Genomic DNA, 14,388 nt, shown 5'->3' on the forward strand with positions numbered 1-14,388 from the left:
CACCGTCGGTGTGGCTTCTTGACGTCTCTGCCCGCTGTCCATGAACCGCACCCGGTGCTGTGCAGCAGTGCTTAGGAGCTGAGAGCCAGCGAACTGAGCGTCCTCGACAGAGGCTTATAACCAGGCCATTTTGCTGCGAGATGCCACCACGCCCAACAACACAACAAAACAATGGTTCCCCTCCGTGTCCTTCTTCTCCTTTTCGCGACTGTGGCCGCCGCAATCCCGCTCCAGGACGAGGCGCGCGACGCTTTCGACGTGGCGATCCCCCTCGACACGCCGGCGGTCCACATCGACGAGGCGCCACCCAGCCGCCGGGCATTCCTCTACAAGGCGGAAGACGACACCACCGAGGCGGACGACGGCACCGACGACGACGACCCCACCGAGGACGACAACAGCACGCCGCCCACCGTCGAGCTCGCCAAGGGGTGGCCCAACGCTCGGCGGGACGGCGACAGCGCCGTCGAGGCCCGCAAGGTCGGTAGCGGGGTCGCGCGCAACGCCGACCCCAATACCAACGGCAAGGACAAGGCGACGGACAAGGACAAGCCCAAGGGCCCGAAGGTGGTTCTCGGCTCCAAGCCCGGCCCGCCCAAGGCCTCCGGGCCGCCGCCCGTGCACACCCCCAGGCCCAAGCCCAAGCCGCCCAAGCCGTCCAAGGCCCCCAAGCCCTCTAACGGGGCCAAGGCGAGGCGGGACGGCGGCGCGTCGTGTGACAGCGGCCTCGTCGCCCGCAAGGCCGGCACCAAGGACCAAGGCAAGCCCAAGCCCAAGCCCAAGCCCAAGCCCAAGCCCAAGCCCAAGCCCAAGCCCAAGCCCAAGCCCAAGCCCAAGCCCAAGCCCAAGCCCAAGCCCAAGCCCAAGCCCAAGGTGGTGGTGCCCGGCTCCAAACCCGGCCCGCGGCCCAAGCCGAACGGCGGCGGCGGAAGCGTCAAGCCTCCCAAGCCGCCCAAGCCCACTAGCGCTGTCAAGGGGCGCGCACAGTAAAGCAGAAGCTTGGCCAGGTCAAGTGTCGGGCGTGGGATGGCGGTGCGATTTCGCGGTAGTCGTCGAGCGTGGCGCCCACCAATCCACCACTTGCCACGATGGACACTAGTTGACTATGTGCAAACAGTAGGGACAATACAAGGTATGCACATCTGCGCTGCTGCAGTATCCGGACGCGGTGGCAATGACGACGGAATGTGTCTGTGGGAGAAGAGTGATTGAGCCTGGTGGCTCAAGCTGTGCACGATTTGCAGAGACCAGCTGGAGGAATCTGATCTCACCGGCTGTCGACGTACGACTCGGTGATGATGCCTTGGCAACGCCCTCCGACGTCTTCGACTGACGGGTGTGGCTCGGGGCGGTGCCATACGAATAAGATGGTGAGAAGGGTGGGCTCACAAGCAGCGACGAAATGGTATAAAACGTTAGCAAGTGGGGATTGCCCGCCGCCAACACTCCCACGATGACACCACTGGCCGTCCTTCTTCTTGCCACTCTGACCGCCGCACTCCCAGTGCACCAGAACACAGAGTGTTGCGCCGCGGCAGACGACTACTCGGCCCAACAGGTTGCGCGCGGAACTGAGGCCGGAAACCCGAGCAAGGGGAAGCCATGGGCGAGCAGCCCGTGGCTCGGCGGCGGTGGCGGCGGCACCGAGACGACCAACCCTCCAAGCGGGTACGCCGGCAACCCGTGGCTTATTCGGCCGAACGGCACGCCATACGGCGCCAAGGGCGGGGGCGTCGACGTCGGCAACCCCGTGCCGTTTGGAAGCAAGGGCAAGAAGCCGTGGGGCGTCAGGCCCGCCAACTGGCCCGCCAACTTCGACGGCACGGGCACGCACGCTGGTAACACGCTCATCAAGGGGTGGCCCAACACCCGCAGGGACGATGACGGCCGCTACGATGGCTTGGACGCGAGCGAGACCGGCGACGACGGTACCGAGACGAACAAACTCGTCGAAAACGGCGACACAGGCAACACCGGCAACATGCTGGTCAAGGGATGGCCGAACAGCCGTCGACAGCTCGACTGAGGACAGTGATTCATGGACATTGTAGGCGGAGGCGGGGACATACTATTCATTCGCGAGCGCGACGGGTCACCTGAACTACCCAAAACATGTACATACACACATACTATGAAGCTGTGCTTTGTCCCTGCACCTCTGATGCACCTCATCGTTTGGCTCGAGAACGATGTCAGGCGTGGGTAAGCCGTGCCAAGAGATCCGGAACAGTGGTGGATGCCGAGTGAATGCCGACGCCCCAACGGTTCTCTAGGCATCTTCACGGCTGGGTTAAAGGTTCACTCCGTTCTGCCTGAGGCCACCAGGCCACGACTGCTGAATGGCCGGAATCGACTCGTGACACTGCGGTGCAGCGGCTTGTCGATCTCCCAGATCTTTTCACACACCCCGATTGAGTGTGGCGGATTATCAAAACCGAACCGAGGTCACCTGCCAGCGCCGCACTGCGGATCTCGAAGTCCTCCCGGTATCAATCGCAACAAGCGGCTAGGCCGAGTGGCGGTACAAGTTACGTGGTGTGGCGCGAGGCGTAGTGGTGTGGTTGACATGCACCCACTGCTGGCGTCCGATTCCCCCATCACTTTCAGTCGCTGCCGATCTGAGGATCCCTTGGCGGCACTCGGCCCTTTTGGGGCAATGGCGCGCTACTCAGTGTCGTGTCTGATCTCACTCCCTCTTGTCATGTGCGCATGGATACTCAATGGCGGAAGTCGAGCCGCGCAGTCATCCATGCGGAGGCCCCTGCTTCCTGGCATGACTTGCATCGCTGCAGCGCCCACACGGGTTGGTACCGCCCCACCCTCGCAGTATAAGAGGCGGACGTGAGGGACAACCGGTGGGACCTATCCTCAGACGCTCGCCACAATGTTCAAATCCCTTCTTGTCCTCTCGAGCCTCGTTATTCACGCCGCGGCTGGCGCTATCATGATGCGCCAGGACAGCAACAGCAACAGCACCGATCCTCCCGCTCCGGTTGACACCGGTACGAGTCCTCCTTCTCAGCCGATTCCGATCACCAAGTGGGGCCAGTGTACGCCGCCCTGCCAAACTGCACAGCATGCCATCGAGCTGCTTGACGCGCACTGCCCGGATGGGGTGACTGAATGTAATGTCTGCAATGTGAGTGCACCACATCCAGTCAGTCACTGATATTTCGAAGGAAGTCAACATTAACGCTGTGAAAGACTGTAACGCATGCCTCCAGAAGGAGGGGCCTAGTGTGCTGGGAGAGGAAACTCTGAAGGAGGCCTCTGGCTGGGACAAATCGATGATTGCACGATGCCCTTACGACGAGTGCAGCAGCAAGTGCAACGAAGAAGTGACCAACATGGCGACACAGTGCAGGGGCATCTACTACGAGTCGTGCCAACTCAAGTGCAACATCAAGGGAGACGAGTGCCATAAGTGCCTCAGCTCGAGCTCGGCCACGAACAACCAAGAGTATCTGCCCAAGTTCGATGCAGGCCTCAAGATGCAGCACTTTTGGTGCAGCAACTCTTGCGGCCAGATGGGTCTCGACTGGAGGGCTGTTGCTAAGCCCTGTTGGGGTGGTAGCGACACGTGTAAAGAGGCTGCCTGCACTGTGAGTTTGGCAGGGGGGTGCTGTGGGTCCCTGTTCACACTAACTCGTCAGGCCGAAGGAAACAGCAAACGCGAGGCGTTCAGCAAGTGCTTCTCGTCAGACAACGATGTCGGCGGACTCCCCTCCCTGACGAGGGAGAATATCCAAATCGACATCGACACAATCAACTCACTCTGCAAGGATACCGTCACAGCTCCAAAGTGCGACAGCGAGTGCAGTGGCATTCTCGCCGAAGTATTGGCTCTGTGCACCGGCAACGACACGTCTAAATGCACCAGCATGTGTGCGGTGAGTGTGGAGCGAGGCTGTGTGACCTAAGCTGACGGCAACAGGACGACAAACTCAAGGCGCTCGAGACATGCAACTCGTGTATCCAGGATGGCTCAAAGTCATACCCGGACAGTGAGAAGAAGGACTATCAGGAGAAACTCAACGAACTCAAGACATGGTGCAGTAATAACAAGAGCAATCCCAACCCTCCCAAGCCGCCTGCCATTCCAAACCCGAACCCAACCCCGCCCAGCAATAACAACAATAATAACAATTCGAATGGTGGAGGCTCCAGCCGTGGCACAACAGCCACTCGGACAGGCGCCGGAAGCGCAAGCACGAGCACCTCGTCCAAGAGCGTGAGTCTGGAACTCGGTGTGAAGCTGACATGCAGGGTGCAGTGGTCACCATTTTCTCATGGTCAGACGTCGCCGGTGGACTTGCGGTTGCCATGCTTTTGTCGTTCACCTAAAATCTGTTGGGACGAGAAATTCAGTGACTTTGCTGCCATTGTAGAAGCGAGTCTCTGCAGCCCCTTGAAATGCGAATAAAGACGAGGCTTGTCCTGGCATGTCAGTCAAAGCTCATTCACCAGACTAACCGCTGCATCGAGGGCTATCGTAGAGACATCTGTGTCTCTGTCAACGGTCGTGATTGGGATGACCAGCTGGGAAGAAGCCGCGGGCTTCCTGCCGCACACTTTGGACGTCTATCCGCCATTACACCATCACGCGTCTATCTGCCATTACACCATCAGGCGTGTACGTACACAGCAGTGTTAGAGCAGTGTATTTTCTCCACATCGACAACTAGTGCAGGCAAGCGCAGATACCAGGATCCCGCGCTGGGTCAAGGGGTCGAGGTGCAACAGAAACCTCTGGAAGTGTCAGATGCGGTAGAATCCATAGGCGCACGAAATGGGGCGATGCAATCAGTACTCACTCTCGGGCTCAAACAAGCATATTTGAGATGCCGTGACATGCTTGTGCGATCCGAGAAGCGGCAAGGCCGGGACACGCACAGCGGTGCAAGCTTGGCGATCAGTTCTTTAGATCTTTTCACATGGCCAAGCGACGGCCGAGCCGTTGTGGCGGACCGCCGCCACAAGCCACCCAACAAGAAGGTCTAAGACGCCGAGCGGCCGCTTTCGATGCTCCACACCCCTCGAAGAAAGGGAACAGTGCCGTGGCTGAATGCACCGCTTGCTGACTCGGCTCTTGCCTTCCCTGCGCGAGGCCCAACCAAGATCGCTCGGCCATTCACGCACCCTAACAGTGGCGGTTGGATGTGTGGAGTACTCGACACAATCGGCTTTCCTGTCCGCGTTGATGTACGGAAGCGGAGCAGGGCAGTTAGTATGTACACGAGAGAATGCAAGCATGCTTGGTCCTCTGGGAGTGTATAAGGCGTTCGGGAGAAACACCGAGATAATCCCCACGCAGCTACATATCATGTTTAAAGCAGCAACTCTACTCCTCCCTGCCGCCACGCTCCTGGCCCACGTCGGTGCCAACCCCTTCCTCCCGCGGCAGGGTGGTCCACCGCAGCAGGGGTACGGGTTGTACCAACCCAAGTGTGCCACCATTATAGACGTCTTCGCGGCAGCAGAGTGCAGGGGGTCCCAGGACGAGTCGTGCCACTCGGAGTGTACCGTACGTCGCTGGTCACCTCGCCTCGTCGCTAACCGCCAGGATGCCAACCTGGACGCCATTTACCGGTGCTATGAATGTGTTGGGGCGGCGAATCTCGACCCAGCAGTGTTCGCCTTTGTGGAAAACGCTTTTGTCAACGCGGGTAACAAGTGCCCCTTCGACGACTGCTCCAACCAGTGTGGCCGCGGGCTGACGAGCAACTACCAAGACCTGTGCGGGGGTGGTGACGCCGATGGCTGCCGCAGGAATTGCCAGGTTTCTCCAGACAACTGTTTGGACTGCCTCAGTAAAAGCCAGCGTCGTAAGGCCAAGGAGGCCCTGCCTGCATTCGAGACGGCAGTCAACGCGCGAAAGTTCTGGTGTAACAACGAGTGCGGCGCAAAGTGTCTCATCGTGAGGGACATGGCCAAGGAGTGCTCGCAGAAACCCGACACGTGCGGCCTCGTACCGTGCAGTGTGGGTCAATAATGCCAGGTGTGTACTCTGACAGTCAACAGGTCGATTCCAAGGGCAAGATCGACGCCTGTGCCAGCTGTTTCGCGTCCGACGATGCAGCAAAAGCCCTCACACAGCAACAGAGGGAGCCAACCCAGGGCGATATCGACCGCGTCACCGCCGCCTGCAACCTGGTACCAGCCCCAGAGACGAAGCCCTCGCCCACGCCAGAGACTCCGGGTGGCGGAGGAAATGGCAACAACGGTAACAACGGTAATAGTGGCAACAACGGCAACAGCGGCAACAGCGGCAACAGCGGGTCATCCGGCGGTGGCTCGTCGGGCGGCTCTGGTTCTGGCTCTGGCTCCTCATCGGGCAGCGGAAGCTCGAGCACTCCCTCCAAGAGCGTAAGTGCCCGGCAGAAGGCCCAGTTGACGGCTCCAGGATGCGACTGTAACCGGCTTTACGTGGGCTGATATCGTGGGCGGTATCACTGCTGCCATCGTCGTCTCTTTCGCCTGAACCCCTCCTGAATTGCGATACATATACACGCCGCCAATTGCCACTTATCGACTACCACTGAACTCCATAAGAAACCTTGTAGTTGGGATGCCACAGAGTAAATATGTCTAGCGGGCTCAGCCATTCGTGCTTCCCCGGCACCTGCGGATGGGGCTCCAGCGGACATGCTGGGTGCAGCCGGCATTAAGTCGAGGAACCGCCGGGCTAGGTCGAAGGAGTTCGTCCGGCCACCCTCCGGGAGAAGCCCAGCCTCCCCCATACCGTGTCAATGTCGTCCCTGGTAGCACTTCACACACTTCCAAAGCTGTGTTTGATCTCATATAACTCCCTCGTACGAGCACAACTGAAGCAAGTCTCGATCGTCTCGATCACTGGCAAACAAGTCATGTGCGACACCCGAACGGGCACTCGTTGCCAAGGACAAAATGCCGAATAGAACACCTCCTCGCCGGCTGAACAGCAACTCCACTGCCTCTGTATTCTCGCCTACGGACCCGGGTCAGAAGGCGAGAGGCGCTGGAGGGAAGAGTTCGCCAGAGGCGTGTCGCGCCGCTGCACCAGGTGTCCGAGTCACCGCTGCACGTGTCTACCGATGCTCGCTGGCGGCCCTCTCGAAGCCATGTCGAATGCAAAGCCAGGATAAACTCCGCTCTCTCCCCCTACAAATCTTGCACAGCTGTGAATCTCCCGCCGATTGTATGTCGTAGGTGGCATGCCACAACCGCCACTGCCAAGAGATGTCGGGTCCAAAAGTCGCCGCCACAAAGATAATGTCACATGCGCGCGCTGAGATCCGCCGTCGTGCGCGTGTCGATCCGCAGCTGGCCAGGCCTGATCTGACGTACTTGTGCAAGAACATGATGCCGCGCCTGCCCCGGTTCGGCAGGTGGCTGATAAGACTGGCAAGAACAGATCAATTTCCAAATGAAATCTCTTGGCAGACCCGCTCTGTGGGGGAGTTCGGCATAACCGTGGCGGGAGGTGAGGTCTGTCCAGAATCGATGCTGTGTCGAAGGACAGGACTTACCTCTTTGGCGACGTTGGCCTGGTTCATTTCCTTCCGGAGAGCATCGCCTCGACAGTCGCACGACACCAACTGGAGGGATATAAAATCTCCCGAGACGACACCCCGACCACCCAGAACCCGACTGACACCTCGGAATGGTGACGAAACTACTCCTCCTCGCCCTCCTCGCCGTGGCCGCGGCTCAGACCGACTCCTCCGGCCCCGTCGTCGACAATACCTACGGCGGCTGTAAGGACAAGTGCGAAGCGTTTATCAAGTCGATCGCCAACGCCTGTGACGGCAAGCCCAACGATCAATGCGTCCTGTGGTGTAACGTAAGTCGCGGCCTGGGTATCGGCTGACATAGAAGACCCTGGGACACGCCCACGAGAACCTGATTCAGCTCGACGAGTGCAACAAGTGCGTCCAGGACGACAATACCATCACCGCAGACAGCAAGAGCATTGTCAATGAGTACGCGGCGAGATTGAAGCGAGTCTGCAGCTTGGAGGAATGCTCTGCTTCGTGCACGTACTCCCAGGCTGTCGTCGACGTGAAAGCTGCGTGCAGCTTGGACAACCCCGAGCTTTGCCATTCCTACTGCGCCCGCCGCGGTGAGTTGGACACCTGCCGTACCTGTCTCGGCAGCAGCAAGGCTGCAGGAGCCCGAGACCTGTCGTTTGAACTGCAAATCACCGATATGGCAGCCGACTTCTGGTGTACACCCTGTGGAGCCGACTGCATAGACTTCAGGAAGAAAGCCTCGGCCTGCAGGAACAAGGACAATTCAGACCGATGTGCGAAGGACGGGTGCTCTGTGAGTGGCTGCTGAGATGCCGCTGACGCCAGGCCGAGAACAACGCCTTGTACGAAAAGTGCGCCAAATGTACCAAGTCCCAGACACAGTTTGCGGGCCTCACGACTGTACAGAGGGCCAGCACCGAGGCTCAGGTCGCGTACTATGGCGAGAGCTGCAAGCTCACGACCACGGGACCCCAAAAGCCCTCCCAGTGCGACGAGGTGTGCAAGGATTCCCTGGCCAAGTTTAGGGAGTCGTGCAACGGCGGCAACAAGGGCAACTGCGAGTCGATGTGTAGTGTAGGTCATGTGTGTGTGGGCACTGCTGACGGTAGCCGGAGAACGAGGCGGCCCAGGACCGCTGCAACGCCTGCGTGCAGGATGCGTCGAGCGGCGTCGGGGAGAACGACAGGAAGATTCTCCAGACGGCCACGGTCGCCCTGGGCAACTGGTGCGGTGGCGGCAAAGAACAGGGGGGTGAGATAGGCAAGGTGCCCAGCCTGCCTGAGACTGTGGTTGGTTCCACTACGACCCCTCCTGGCGGTACAGACCCTCCTGTCGGTTCGAACCCTCCCGGCGGTTCCAACCCGCCCGGTGGTTCAAGCCCTCCCGGCGGCTCGAACCCTCCTGGTGGTTCGAGTCCTCCAAGTGGAAGTGGAGGAGGCTCGGGATCCAAGGGAGGCGGCGGCGGTGGGTCTGGAGGTGGTGGCGGCGGCTCCGGAGGCAACGCAGGCTCCGGAGGCAGTACTTCCCCCATTCCGTCCAAAGTGTCATCGTCGGCCAACTCGTCTTCGACTGCGAGGTCCTCGGCTACCGCTGGTGCTGCCAAAAGCGTGAGTTTGGGACCTGTACACGACTGACTCCACAGAGTGCGATGTCGATGTGGGTCCCGTCTTCCGGCGCTGCGGGAGCCTTTGCTATGGCTCTCCTCGCAGTTCTTGCGTGAGAACGTTGAAGTTGGCCTTGAGAACGAAGATAAAGAATGAGGCTGGAAGTACACAAATGACGATGCACCGAGTTACTTTGAAGGTGACATCCTGTGCATGAGGTCGAACACATGAGCGAAGAGCAAGAGCCATCCACCCCTGCCCGCGGCCTGCGTCATTTGCCACTTTACCGGTTACTCGGCCCAGGGCGTGTCGTGCCACCCACTCCACGTGTGTGCGTCATTGCGCTCAAGTCGATCAACTCACTATCTCCTCGTCGCATCCATTCTCACATCCACACACCACACCAAATGGCGACAGCCAACGCCCCCACCCCCGCAGCGCCCACAGTGTCGCGCCTGCCGCCCGACCCGGCCCTGCTGTACCAGCACCACGGCGTAGCTTCAGGCAGCCGGATAGCGCTGCCCGAAGCCCTCGCCCCGCGGTACTTTCACAACCCGTGGCCGTCGTACCGGATGGCGTCGCTCAACGACGCGTGGCTCGCATACCAGAAGGGCGCGGCGATCGCGACGCCGCAGCTGGGCGGGAACGCCGCGGCGTCGAGCTCGAAAGTGTCGCTGTCAGCGTCGTGCCTCGGCTCCAAGCCGGACGACGAGGAGGCCGCGCAGCCGCTCACGACGCCGCCGTTCGCGCTGCACGGCTTCCGCGACCCCGCCGACGACTCGGACGACGAGCCCCTCAACGACGACGCAGAGGAGTGGCCCAAGCGCCAGCACCCGCCCGAGCCGGTGCGCGGGTACGTCCGCCCGGCCTTCTCGCGTATCCTCAGCGCCGACGACGCGAGCGACTGGCGCGAGCCGCCAGTGCGGGTTGAGGAGGCGCGCTGGCAGCGGAGCCCGCGCAGCCCGTCCATCACTTGGCTTGGGCACGCCGGCGCGTTCGTCCAGATCCCGTGGGCTGATGAGAGGGAGGGCGCGGCGGGTGTGCTGTTCGACCCGATCTTCTCGTACCGCTGTTCGCCGAGCCAGCTCGTCGGCCCCGCGCGATACCTCCAGCCGCCGTGCGGCATCGACGAGCTGCCGCCGGTGCATGTGTGCTGTATATCCCACGACCATTGTGAGTGCAGCGGTATCGGAGGGCCGATCACTGACGTTCCAGACGACCACCTGGATTACAATACCATCATCGAACTGTGGAACTTCCACCAGGCGACGATCCATTTCTTTGTCCCGCTCGGTACGCAAACTTGCTTTGACTCGTCTAACGCCAGGCCTCGCACAGTGGTTCAAGAGCTGCGGGATCCCCGACGGCCGCATCACCGAGCTCGACTGGTGGCTCGAGGCGCTCGTATCATTCCCACCAGACGGCAGCGCGCCAGGGGCTGTCGACACGACGTACCCCCCGCCACCAGATAGCGCGCCGACTGTGAACCCGGGCGCGGCGCTGACGCTCAAGGTGGCGTTCACGCCGGCCCAGCACCGGTCCGGCCGCGGCGTGTTCGACCACATGACGAGCCTGTGGGGCAGCTGGGCCGTGGGTGTTGTCGCGGCGGACAACGTCACCAGCGCGCTCAAGCCCGGCATGGCGGGCTGGACCGACTTCAAGGTGTATTTCGGCGGCGACACGGGATACCGGTATGCCACGGCTCCAGAACACGACTCGACGGCCGTGTGTCCAGCGTTCAAGGAGATTGGGCAGCGGTACGGCCCCTTTTCGCTTGCGTTGCTGCCGCTGTCGACGGGCTCGTCACTCCCCTTCCTCCGCAGCCTGCTCCAGCTCTCGCTCGACCAGTACACGCTTACTTCGAGCTTGCACTGCTCGCCCGCCGACTCGATGCTCATCCACGCCGACGTTAAGGCCGAGCGCAGTGTCGGCATCCACTGGGGTACATTCTGCGACGCTGCCGAGGCTCGCGCGACGCGTGTAGAGTTTGGCCGTGCTCGTCGGTCACATGGCCTCAGCTCACATTGGGAGCACCCCGGCGAGCAGGGCTGCTTTGTCATGACGGATATCGGCGAGACGCTCGACTTGTAGCTGCACAGGCTAGACATAGACATGAGACATGCATGTGCATAATGTGGGTGGTGTGGTACACAGACAACACAATGATGGTAGCGACAGGAAGGGAATGATGGATTGTTGGGGGTCTCTCTACTCTTGCCCTTATCGGATCTTGCTCAGCCTCTCTCGCTCACGCTCGCGCTCCTTCTTCAGACGTGCCTCCTTGGCCGCCTTGTGCGCCGCCTCCTCCTTCTCGGCCTGGTCGTCCTCGTAGCGCGCGATACGGAGGGCACGGCGCTCCTCCTCCTCGACGTCGCTCAGACCGGCCTCCATGTCGTCACTCTCATAGTCGTCATGGTAGGTGCGTGTCGGGCGGCCGCGGTTGAACATGGACTGGATCATGGCACTGACAGCCTGGCGCGACGGCTCGCCGTTGGGCGGCGAGTCACCGCGGCCACGCTTCCTCGGCGCGCGATCAGAGTCGTCGCTATCGTCCTCCGACGTGGACGGCGACCGTGGTCGGCGCCGTGCGTCGCCCGCCCGCCCGGCCGACGCCGAATCCCTGCGCGGGGCACCGGCCTTGCTTGCCGGAGGCGGGATGGCTCCAGGTTTGCGCGCACCCTTCAAGTCCCTCTGAATCTCGTCCAGCGTCCGCCGGTCGCGCGAGTCTCGGTCCGGGCATAACTTGCGTAACGAGCTGACGTCGACGGCCTTCTTCATCCCAGCAATGCCCAGCGGCTTCTTTGCTGGTGCTGTCGCTGCCCGAGCGGCTCCTGCCGGCGGTAATTTGGACTGCAGCGCACGATTTGGCGGAGGTGGGTAGCGTGGCGATGCTGAGCCGGGACTTCGGCTGCCGTCGCGCTGCTCGACCATTGCGCGGACGCTGAACAGCGAGTCGGCCGCCGACGCCTTGGTCTTGGATGCAGCACGAGCCAGCTTCAGAGCTGCCTTCTCTTTGCGTCCCAGGGCTGGTGGCGAGTTCTTGCGCCCCCCATCCTCTTTGCGACCGCCTTTGGCACCGTTGCTTGTTCCGGGTTTGGACGACGAAGCGCCGCCCGTCACACGACTGCCGCCGTTGGCTGGCTTGGTTCCTGACGCCGCCTTTGCGGGCTTGGCAGCGACCTGGATGTTAGCACACACGCCAGGATGGATGGCACCCACTCGCACTGGCTCGGCCCTTGCGACTTCTGCAAACGGGTCGTACCCATTCGAGCCCGACCCCTTGTCGCCTTGGCTCGAACGGTGGAGAGCCTCGTTGGCCTTCATCAGCTCGGCTCGACGAGCCTGCTTGCTCGCCTCCTCCAAGCGTTTCCGACGCTGTCGGGTTAGCACCGCCTGAAGGAAACGCCGCCACCCACATCTGCCTCATCTTTGGCTGCCTGCTTCTCACGCTCAGCCTTGCGTGCGAGCTCGCGCTTGAGCTGCTCCTCCTTCTCCCGCTGGAGTTCGAGAGCCCGCGCCTTGAGCTTCTGGTACTGTGGTGTGTCAGCTGGTGGAGCCAGACGTTGGCCAGCTATGCGCACCTCAGACATGGCGGGCGTCACGAGGGGAGTGAGGGCACGCAACTGCAAGAAAGCGTATGTGTAGTGTTGACGAAAGGATCAACAGTCGAGGGGGCGACCGACTGGCAATTAAAGGTTCGGCGAGTGGCCAAACGGCGAGCAGCGAGCAGGCAGGGAGTCGGGTGGAGAGAGAGAGAGGTTGATTTTGTTCAATAGGCGTAATTGATCCAAGCGCGCCTTTTTGTCTCGCGCCTATTTTCCCCCGCTACACGCTCTCGTGTCGTTCGTCACTGTTCGTCGTCGTCGATGAGCATCCATAAAGCTCTTTCCATCACTCATCAGCGTCGACTTGTTCTCTTCACAATCAGATCAACTCGAAACACAACGACCTCGAGTGACAAAGGGCAGACTTTGACGACCCGCCCGCCGCGTATCTTCCCTCAACTGTTCACAACCAACTACCACAAGCACACCACCTCAGCACCATGAACTTTGGAATGCCAGGAGGACGCGGCTTTGACCAGATGCTCCGCGGGCAGGGTCAGGGCCGTACCGAGGAGGTCACTCTTGCCGACAAGTGAGTCTGGTCAGCTAGGTGGGAGCTTCGCGTATCTGGAAGGAGCTCCTTGCCTGCTGCTACACCCCGACATTCGCTGACATTACTCAGCGGTGAGACCCTCCACATCTCCTCGCTCGCGCTCCTCAAGGTGGGTGGCTGCAGGGAAGCTTGTACTGACCCTCAGATGCTCAAGCACGGCCGTGCTGGTGTCCCCATGGAGGTCATGGGCCTCATGCTCGGCGAGTTTGTTGACGACTACACTGTGGGTCTAGGTGGAGGTAGTCACGCGCCAGGCCACTAACCAAGCTGCAGATCTCGTGTGTCGACGTCTTTGCCATGCCTCAGTCGGGAACGACCGTGACGGTCGAGTCGGTTGACCACGTCTTCCAGACCAAGATGCTTGACATGCTCAAGCAGACTGGCCGTCCCGAGATGGTCGTCGGCTGGTACCACTCGCACCCCGGTTTCGGATGCTGGCTGTCGAGCGTCGACGTCAACACCCAGCAGTCGTTCGAGCAGCTCCACCCCCGTGCCGTCGCCGTCGTTATCGACCCTATTCAGAGTGTGCGCGGAAAGGTCGTGATCGACGCGTTCCGCTCCATCAACCCCCAATCCCTCATGTCGGGCCAGGAGAGCCGACAGACGACGTCCAACATCGGCCACCTGAATAAGCCCAGCATCCAGGCGCTCATTCACGGTCTCAACAGGCACTACTACAGTGAGTGGAGTGTTGTAAAGAAGTGTAATTGTACTGACGTGCCAGGCCTCGCGATCGAGTACCGCAAGACAGAAGCAGAGCAGGGTATGCTGCTTAACCTGCACAAGCGCGGCTGGACCGAGGGCCTCAAGCTCAAGGACTTTGAGCAGACCGAGGAGAACAATGAGAAGACGGTCAAGGATATGCTGCAGCTCGCAACGGCCTACACCAAGTCGGTGCAGGAGGAGGCGACCCTCACCCCCGAGCAGCTCAAGACGCGTCACGTCGGCAAGCTGGACCCCAAGAGGCATCTCGAGGAGGCTGTCGAGACGTCGCTCGGCAACCAGGTGACGCAGAGCCTGGCGATGGGTGTGCTGGCGGAGCTCTGAGTGAGCGGGGCGAGAGCAGCAGTAATGGAGCATAGAGCAGCAGCCAATGCATTGTATCACAAGGCGCG

General features: G+C 60.9%; 8 protein-coding genes across 8 annotated transcripts; 7 read left to right on the top strand and 1 right to left on the bottom strand.

Annotated features, from left to right (window-relative positions):
- Nucleotides 1-171: 171 nt before the first annotated feature.
- Nucleotides 172-990, top strand: LOC62_07G009088 (uncharacterized protein; the record flags this gene model as incomplete). Its single annotated transcript, XM_062775629.1, has 1 exon — nt 172-990. The coding sequence occupies one exon, from the start codon at nt 172-174 to the stop codon at nt 988-990; it is 819 nt and encodes a 272-aa protein (XP_062631613.1).
- A 463-nt stretch (nt 991-1,453) lies between these two features.
- Nucleotides 1,454-2,026, top strand: LOC62_07G009089 (uncharacterized protein; the record flags this gene model as incomplete). Its single annotated transcript, XM_062775630.1, has 1 exon — nt 1,454-2,026. The coding sequence occupies one exon, from the start codon at nt 1,454-1,456 to the stop codon at nt 2,024-2,026; it is 573 nt and encodes a 190-aa protein (XP_062631614.1).
- An 858-nt stretch (nt 2,027-2,884) lies between these two features.
- LOC62_07G009090 (uncharacterized protein) lies at nt 2,885-4,344 on the top strand (the record flags this gene model as incomplete). Its single annotated transcript, XM_062775631.1, is given in 5 exon segments — nt 2,885-3,139; nt 3,159-3,602; nt 3,654-3,890; nt 3,935-4,231; nt 4,267-4,344. The coding sequence occupies 5 exon segments, from the start codon at nt 2,885-2,887 to the stop codon at nt 4,342-4,344; spliced, it is 1,311 nt and encodes a 436-aa protein (XP_062631615.1).
- Nucleotides 4,345-5,323: 979 nt separating this feature from the next.
- Nucleotides 5,324-6,481, top strand: LOC62_07G009091 (uncharacterized protein; the record flags this gene model as incomplete). Its single annotated transcript, XM_062775632.1, has 5 exons — nt 5,324-5,524; nt 5,564-5,736; nt 5,812-5,980; nt 6,022-6,366; nt 6,404-6,481. The coding sequence occupies 5 exons, from the start codon at nt 5,324-5,326 to the stop codon at nt 6,479-6,481; spliced, it is 966 nt and encodes a 321-aa protein (XP_062631616.1).
- A 1,161-nt stretch (nt 6,482-7,642) lies between these two features.
- Nucleotides 7,643-9,231, top strand: LOC62_07G009092 (uncharacterized protein; the record flags this gene model as incomplete). Its single annotated transcript, XM_062775633.1, has 5 exons — nt 7,643-7,822; nt 7,858-8,304; nt 8,337-8,585; nt 8,621-9,118; nt 9,154-9,231. 5 exons carry the CDS (start codon nt 7,643-7,645, stop codon nt 9,229-9,231), a joined length of 1,452 nt encoding a protein of 483 aa, XP_062631617.1.
- Nucleotides 9,232-9,512: 281 nt separating this feature from the next.
- On the top strand, nt 9,513-11,414 carry Napepld (N-acyl-phosphatidylethanolamine-hydrolyzing phospholipase D). The gene is made up of 3 exons (XM_062775634.1): nt 9,513-10,288; nt 10,331-10,408; nt 10,443-11,414. The coding sequence occupies exons 1-3, from the start codon at nt 9,523-9,525 to the stop codon at nt 11,204-11,206; spliced, it is 1,608 nt and encodes a 535-aa protein (XP_062631618.1). The 5' UTR covers nt 9,513-9,522; the 3' UTR covers nt 11,207-11,414.
- LOC62_07G009094 (uncharacterized protein) lies at nt 11,336-12,791 on the bottom strand (the record flags this gene model as incomplete). The annotated part of the gene is made up of 3 exons (XM_062775635.1): nt 12,697-12,791; nt 12,532-12,648; nt 11,336-12,490 (listed from the first exon to the last, which is right to left on the bottom strand). The coding sequence occupies exons 1-3, from the start codon at nt 12,703-12,705 to the stop codon at nt 11,336-11,338; spliced, it is 1,281 nt and encodes a 426-aa protein (XP_062631619.1). The 5' UTR covers nt 12,706-12,791.
- Nucleotides 12,792-12,996: 205 nt separating this feature from the next.
- RPN11 (26S proteasome non-ATPase regulatory subunit 14) lies at nt 12,997-14,386 on the top strand. The gene is made up of 5 exons (XM_062775636.1): nt 12,997-13,252; nt 13,343-13,382; nt 13,419-13,496; nt 13,547-13,952; nt 13,998-14,386. The coding sequence occupies exons 1-5, from the start codon at nt 13,161-13,163 to the stop codon at nt 14,318-14,320; spliced, it is 939 nt and encodes a 312-aa protein (XP_062631620.1). The 5' UTR covers nt 12,997-13,160; the 3' UTR covers nt 14,321-14,386.
- The last annotated feature ends 2 nt before the right edge of the window (nt 14,387-14,388 follow it).

This window comes from Vanrija pseudolonga, chromosome 7 (genome assembly GCF_020906515.1).
Source record: "Vanrija pseudolonga chromosome 7, complete sequence".
In the NCBI taxonomy this organism is placed as follows: Eukaryota; Fungi; Basidiomycota; class Tremellomycetes; order Trichosporonales; family Trichosporonaceae; genus Vanrija; species Vanrija pseudolonga.